The 7,407-nt window shown below is 40.1% G+C and overlaps 3 protein-coding genes across 4 annotated transcripts in view; 2 read left to right on the plus strand and 1 right to left on the minus strand.

Annotated features, from left to right (window-relative positions):
• Positions 1–4,554, plus strand: part of LOC104738303 (putative RING-H2 finger protein ATL35) — a 13,028-nt gene extending 8,474 nt beyond the window's left edge. The window contains exon 4 of the mRNA XM_010458499.1: positions 4,366–4,554. Within this exon, the coding sequence (XP_010456801.1) occupies positions 4,366–4,554 (189 nt within the window). The remainder of the gene's footprint in view (positions 1–4,365) is intronic.
• On the plus strand, positions 4,931–6,164 carry LOC104736936 (putative RING-H2 finger protein ATL37). The gene has a single exon (XM_010457023.2). The coding sequence runs from the start codon at positions 5,096–5,098 to the stop codon at positions 6,158–6,160; it is 1,065 nt and encodes a 354-aa protein (XP_010455325.1). The 5' UTR covers positions 4,931–5,095; the 3' UTR covers positions 6,161–6,164.
• The window catches only part of LOC104736937 (DNA mismatch repair protein MLH1-like), a 5,783-nt gene continuing 4,588 nt past the window's right edge, over positions 6,213–7,407 (minus strand). The window contains exons 14-16 of one of the 2 annotated variants that reach the window (XM_010457024.1): positions 6,789–6,945; positions 6,535–6,698; positions 6,213–6,419 (exon numbers count right to left, since the gene is read on the minus strand). In XM_010457024.1, the coding sequence (XP_010455326.1) occupies positions 6,375–6,419; positions 6,535–6,698; positions 6,789–6,945 (366 nt within the window). In that variant the 3' untranslated portion in view covers positions 6,213–6,374. The remainder of the gene's footprint in view (positions 6,420–6,534; positions 6,699–6,788; positions 6,946–7,407) is intronic. The other variant, XM_010457025.1, reaches the window with a different exon arrangement.

The following is a 7,407-nucleotide window of genomic DNA, read 5'->3' on the forward strand; positions in this document are numbered from 1 at the left end:
GAACTTAATCTTAGACTAATAATGATCCTAAATGTCACAAATAAACATTCAAATGGGAAACGGCGCCAAATTGAAACAAATATTTTTTGTGGTGGTGATGAATGATGTATGGAATGATGACTTATGAATGAATGGATGGCAGGGTGTTTCAATTCCCTTTATGCAGTTGTAGTATAAGAGGTGTCAATCCAATCTGAGTGTTTGTGAACAATCAAGATGTGCATATGAGTCTAAGTCAAGCCAGATGTAAAGGTTGTTTGTCACTAACAATCCTATGATGAAATGGAAAGTGCAGAAAGTAAAACTACAAGAACTAGGAGCTAAATGCAAATGGAACAGAATGATTATGACAAACAGAAATAGAAACTATGGAAATGCAAGTATTGAACTAATGCAAGGTAAGTAATGAACAAGATACTAAATGAATGCAACAGAAATGCAACTAGAATGAAACAGGACAAACACAAATCATAAACACAAGTTCTGGGTTGGAACTCGAGCAAGCACTCGATCGAGTGTAGATCGAGTGCATGGTCGAGCTGGACAAATACGCAAAACAGAGCAACACAAGAAAAACAGAGCAATACCAAAACGAATCAAACAACGAATCAAACAACGAATCAAACAACGATCAAACAACAGGATTTAAGCTAAGAAATCAATAAACAAGAAAGGTCTTGAGGAGGGATTCATGGGCTGGACTATGATTGAGGTCATCTAACTTGGTCAACAAATCTCAAACAACTTGAGCTAATCTCTAGACATATATTTCTAAGACATGTTTAATCCACTCTCATGGCAAGAAACAATCAAACTCATGCATCTCTAGACTTGTTCTCACAAAGTAAAGAATCTACACAAGCAGGCATTAAGCAATATGTCAAAAATCAAACAAGACTTCTAATCTCTTAGCAAGCCTAATGATAGTCTCTAGATCTAGCCTTATCTATGCTCCTTAGACATTGGTGTGATGCTAAGAGGCTTGAAATCAGATCCTACCCTCTCAGATATAGGATCAGCATTAAGAACATCTAGCCTAGAAGAGATCTACAACAATCAAGCTTGACCAAATCAAACAAACCTCAAACACAACCCAGCCTAACCCATCCTCAAGATCCTAAGCAACTACTCACAAGCACACATAATGAACAACAAAGTCATAAACCCAGAAAATACTGAAACTTGCATCATTAGAAAGATAAATCAAAGATCTACAATATTGAAGAAAGAACCAAACTCAAATTCTCAATATTAAGAAAGTTATGAAACCAACAATATTGAAGAATTTAGTCTTTTTCTCCTTTTAAAAGAAGTACAAGATCTAAGAAAATAAAAGTGCAAAAGGAATAATTCTAAAAAAGGTAAAAACTAGGTTTTTGACTCTCTAAAAAGCTGGACTCTTTTGGTGGCTGCAGGTACAAGCCCTTATATAGAAAATGTAGTGGAAGCCCTAAAAACGCTAAAAGACAAAATAGCCAGGCGGCTCGACCAACTCGACCTGGTGCTCGGTCGAGTGACCGGTCGAGTTGGCTCCTCTTGTGCTCCTCCCACTCGGTCGAGTCCCTCTCAGCACACGGTCGAGTGTCTGGTCGAGTGGGCAGTCGAGTTGGACTCCGGACCTTGGTTCTTCAGCCTTAGCTCTCTTGCTTTCTCCTCATGATTGCTTCACTTCTCCTCAGCATTGCTTCCATGCTCCTTAAGCTCCAAAATCACCTGTTTATGCATGAAAAGATGCAAATGCAATGCAACTAAACTCTAATGCAAGAACAGTCCTAAAGCTATGCAATAATGGTCAAAATGGATAGCAAAAGATGCAAAAGATGTGAATATATTAAGGGAAAACAGGGTAAAATATATGAGCATCACCTACAATGTCGATAGTAGAGTTACCTGGAGCTGTGTCACCCTTCAAGCGATGTTAAGGAGATCATAGCAGACTTGAAAATCCTTTCCAGGTACTGCTTGAGTCTTAAAATCTGTTGGATGAATAGTAGTTAGTATCTTGTTCAGGACCACCTCTCCTTTAGATACCAAACCTTTGATGAACTGTGTTTTAGCTTCAGAAATCCTGAAAGCCTTAACTTCCGTTTCCTGACTTTCCGGTGAGAGAGCTAGACCTCCCTTAGCTCCATCTCTACTAACATCTATTTCAACTTTATCGCTTAAGCTTTCATGAACCAAACTAATTTCTGACAGCTCTGCTTCCCCATTGACACTTTCTATTTTATCCACCAAAACCCTTTCATCCTTTATTTTATTATCACAGTACGTCCACTCTTTATTGTGATCTCTCAATGGTGGCTGTTCATCAGAACTTTCTTCATTCTCTTCAGACTTAACCTCATCTGAAGTTTCTAATTCTTCTGTTGAGGATGAATCATTACCTTGAGCTGATGATTCTCTTCTCTCAAAACCATATGGAGTAGGTCCCTGAATTAAATTCACGCTGAAATTAACCTTCTTTAACTTCTTCTTTCTCACTCCTTCTTCAGCCTTAGTAATACCTTTACCATCGATTTCAGCCTGTGACACATTTACTTCACCCTTAACAATTGTGCCTTGAAGATAATAAAGCCCATCATGATATTTTCTTGATATCACCTTTTTATTATCTTTGTAGAAGTGAACATGAAATCACTTCCCTTATACTTGCAGCCTGATTCTTCTAACATCCCATAAGAAATCAGATTCCTACTTACATCCGGAATGTATTTTGCATCCTTGAGTATCACTACAGAACCATCTTGATTCTGAATTTTTATTTTCCCACTTCCTTTTATTTTTCCATGAGTTTTGTCAGCCAGTAGCACTCTACCTCCACTGAACTCCTTGAAGTCAAACAAGACTTCTTTGTCTGGTGTACTGTGAAGCGTACAACCAGAGTCCATAACCCATTCCTTCCCAGAGTCTTGAGTGCTCACTGTTAACACCAAAGGCTGCACAGGCTCAGTTGCAATGTTAACCAAGGTTGTAGGTTTCTTTGTGTTCCTCTCAGGACATTCTCTTTTCCATTGTCCTTCTTTACCACAAATGAAACAGCTTGTGTCAGTTTTGCTGTGCCTCGGTCTTGACATGCCTCTGCTCCTAGACCTTCCTCTCCCCTGGTTGTTGTTGAACCTGTTCTCTGATCTATCTTTTCTCTCAACATACAACCCTTCTGCCTCTGATCTTGGAAGCTTCCCACTTTCTGTAAGCTCTCTTTCCTTTGATTTTGCAGCCCCTATGACGTCATTCAACCTCAAAATATATCTGCCATACTTCAGGGTCTCTTTGAGTTGATCATACCTGTCAGATAATGAACTCAACAACAATATAGCCTGAACTTCTTCTGTCACATCTACTCCAATGTTGTTTAGATCCGCAACCAGCTTAAGAAATTCATCCACATTTTCATCTATACTCTTAGAATCTGTCATCTTAAAAGTATAGAACTTAAGCTGTGAGTAGATGTGATTAGGCAAAGAGGTCTCCATATATAACATGTTTAGAGTAGACCACATGGTTGCTGCTGTTTCACAATGTGTGATCTTCCTTAGTACTTGATTTCCAACGTCTAGTACTATGAGATATTTGGCCTTCTCTGATTTTTCAAACTTTACAGGATCAATACTTGGAGACTGTCCAGAACCTCCGCTTGTTCCCGTTTGAGAGTCTCTCTGAGCTGTTGTAGTTTCCGCTTCTGTAGTAGGTGGGTCTTTTAGCAGCTGTTCATCACTCAAGATCTCTTTCAGCCCTAGGAAACCAAAGTGAGCCAACATCCTGACCTTCCACAAGGAGAAGTCACTTGTGCCATCAAACCTGTCCACCTCCACCCTAGTGTTACTCATCTTGTAAGTCTCCCTGAAATCCTAGACTTGAACCTCTTTAGCAACCTTACACCAAGCCTGGCGCTCTGATACCACTTGTTAAGTTTAAAGAGTAATGAATGGTTGCTTGTAAAATAAATAACACACAGAAAATTGATCACCGAGTTCACGGCCTCAAACCGCTACGTCTCGGGGGAGAACTCTTGCTCCCAAGCTCCACTATACGAGAGAGGTTACACACACCACTAACTTGTGATGTTGTTCTTGGTTTACAGATTTTGACACAAGAAGAACAAGGATAAAAAAAACACAACAATAAGAAGAAGAAAGCTTGCTTGAGAAGCTCTTGTTTCTCTCTCTTCTCTAGAACACTTTTTATGTTTGTCTTTCACCTACCTCCACTATCTCTGCTTCCCTTGTAAATATATAAGAGAGTGGATATGGACTTCTTGTTCTCCTTTGCCATGTTAATATTCGTCTGGCCCAATAAAGGCGCAATGTTGTGTTTTGTCAAACCCAATCTAACAAGGGCTATAGGGACGGGTATGTTGGGAGCGAGAGAAGCGGTTTCTTTCAAGGACAACAAACACTTACGCGTGCCATATCTAAGTCTCTCTCTTTCACTTTTCAAGCATCTTCTGTTCGGTCCACAATTGGCAGGGACGATCTAGTGCTAGAGACTTCCCAAGTCAAGAACAAAGATTTGGGTGAACAGTTGTTCCAACGCCTCATGCGAGATAAGGTTTAATTTGTGTAGACAATAGACATGTGTCCTATCTGTCGTGCTGATGTAGTTCCTAATCGAGTTAGCCTTGGACTTTTCATTGTATGTTCCATGCTTTACCTTTGTGAATAAAATAATATATTTGTTTTAGTCTTCTTGTTGCAGTTGTCAACAAGTAGGATTAGTTCAAAACTGTCAGATAAAATCTTGTTGCGTATTTCACAAAAAAGAAAAAGAAAAACAAAAGTCTTGTTGCGTAGTCAACAAGTTAATAGAGAGGGCATGACTCTTGAGTGGAACTTGTGCTTGTTTTGCGTCTACGAAGAACATAAAGACTTTCTTAAAGTCAAGGTTGGAGGAAAAAGCCAAACCAATCATTCGGACCAAAACAAATCTAACATTTTAATTAGGAATACAATATTTGTTGTCGTGAAGGGCATATCTTATTGATCTACAAGTCAGATTTGTATTGCATAATGAACGACGACTTCTTCTACATCTCTCTGTAGGGAGACATGGAGCTCAAGTGATCCACCATGATATTAATAGAAGAGTTCTTCACATCATGACTATCTTCACAAGAGATCTAAGCCATCGGATTGTACTATATGTTTTATTGCTGCTCTTCTCTTTCCAATTTCTTCCTTGCGTAACTTGCCAGGAAGAGTTGGAATCAGTAGATCCCAATGGAAAAAAAGTCACGGCGGAATCTGTAATTGGAATCGTTTTGCTAGCGATGTTCTTACTAGCTTTGGTTGTTTGTTGCTTGCACTACGGATTTTTTAGTGCAGAGATTGAGGCGGGAGGCCATGAAGTATTGCACAGTACAGTGAGGCGTGGGCTTGACAAGGATGTCATTGAGTCCTTTCCGGCTTTCCTCTATTCACATGTTAAAGGGCTCAAGATAGGCAAAGGCGGAGTTGAATGTGCAATTTGTCTAAGCGAGTTTGAGGACGAAGAGTTGCTACGTTGGATGCCTCCTTGTAGCCACACTTTCCATACTAACTGCATCGACATGTGGCTCTCTTCTCGGTCCACATGTCCGGTATGTCGTGCAAACTTGTCTATGAAACCTGGCGAGAGCTTTCCATTTCTGAGCACGGATCTTGAAATGGGAAATGCAGAGAGAGGCGTTCGTGAATCCCCTGGTGAGATAAGCTTGACAGGTAGCGTGACATGGAACAACAATGCAAACTGTAGAACACCTCGCTCGAGATCTACGGGGTTATCGTCGAGCTGGCATAAGGCTGATATATTCTTCCCTCGATCTCACTCGACCGGACATTCATTGGTTCGGCTCGGTGAGAATCTAGATCGTTTCACACTGCAGTTACCAGATGAGATGCAAAGAGAACTGGTTTGCCTGAATCTGATGAAGAGAAGCCACATAGCATTACCACAAGCCAGGAGTTCAAGACAGGGCTACAGGAGCGGAAGCGTTGGAAATGAGAGAAGCGGCTTCACTCAAGGACGGCAAACACTCAGGCGAGCCATATCTACGTCTCTCTCTTTCTCTTTTCAAGCTGCTCCTATTCGGTCCACATTTGGCAGGGACCATCTAATGCGAGAGACTACCCAAGCTAATGACAAACATTTTGGTGAACGGTCATTCCAACGCCTCATGCCATAGAAATTCTAATCTATTTACATTCTTCCCTTTCAATCGATGAGGATAAGTCACAGAGAAAGGTCGAGTTTGATGATTATGGTTTCGGTCATCATGTGTGCCACAGTTTGGTTTAACCATAAATTGGTTCTTGTTTTCATTCGAAGTCTAGAAACATAGTTAGAGTAAATGGAAGCCTACTAATATCAAAAGTTCCATCTGCGATCAGCGGTTTCAATTAGCATCGTTCGAATATCTTGTACAGCTTTTCAAGGGATGCTACCTGCAAAACAGTAAAAAAAAACTGTAATTAATGTCTGTGAGATTTGATTTTCCAGAGAAAAGTTTTTACTTAATGTAAATGTAAAGCTCCATCTAGTAATGAGAGAAACAATAACCTTGACAAAAGTTCCATTTGAAGCCATGGCGGCTGGTGGCTTCAAGAACAATCTCATAGACGGAAACAACACGTGTTGGATAGACCATTCACGTTGTGCCCATGCGTTTTCAGCATCTGAAAGAAGGTCTTGATCAATATTTTCTTCCATCTCAACGTTACCCCCTGAAACAGTACAATGTTTAGATGCTCTCATCCCTTTCATTTGCAGTTAACCAAAAGCGAAAACATTGGTCACTTGAGAAAGTTGCATACCTAAATCTGTATTATCTTGAGAGCTCTCACTTCTCTTAGTATAGAACTGAATACCGTCACCCGATGGGTTTGGCAAAAGAGGAGGATGCATCGCGTAAAAGTTCCCAATAGCTGCAGAAACTCCTTGAAAGCAAGTCTTCTCATCTTCCCACTCAACCTAAACAGTACGTTAGGTTTACATTAGAACCCACTGTTCCTCTGATCAGTAACATTTCAGCAGGAGCAAAATTGTAGATATTTAATAATACATATTGTATCGGAACTCACATCATTTCCCAAGCATAGTAAAAATTCGGGAACGCGGTCCATGTCAGGTGTATACTGGTCGAGTATGACAGGAAGCCTTGACAAATTTCCATTGGAGTCAATGTTAATGCTGAAATACTCATCTAACATTTCCGTTTTTTCCTTCAGAAGATCTGTATTCATCTACATATTAAAATGAAATGAGTTAACGAAATCCATACGCAACATTACAGCCACAACAGGAACTTGTTACTGTTGACTGTTGACGATACAAGCTGAACCAAAGGAATAGTTGGTACAAAACCAGTAGCAGAAATACGATACAGAAAGCAGAACTTACTTCAGCGATTCTTTCTTTCAGATCGTCATTGTT

This window comes from Camelina sativa, chromosome 13 (genome assembly GCF_000633955.1).
Source record: "Camelina sativa cultivar DH55 chromosome 13, Cs, whole genome shotgun sequence".
NCBI classification, from domain to species: domain Eukaryota; kingdom Viridiplantae; phylum Streptophyta; class Magnoliopsida; order Brassicales; family Brassicaceae; genus Camelina; species Camelina sativa.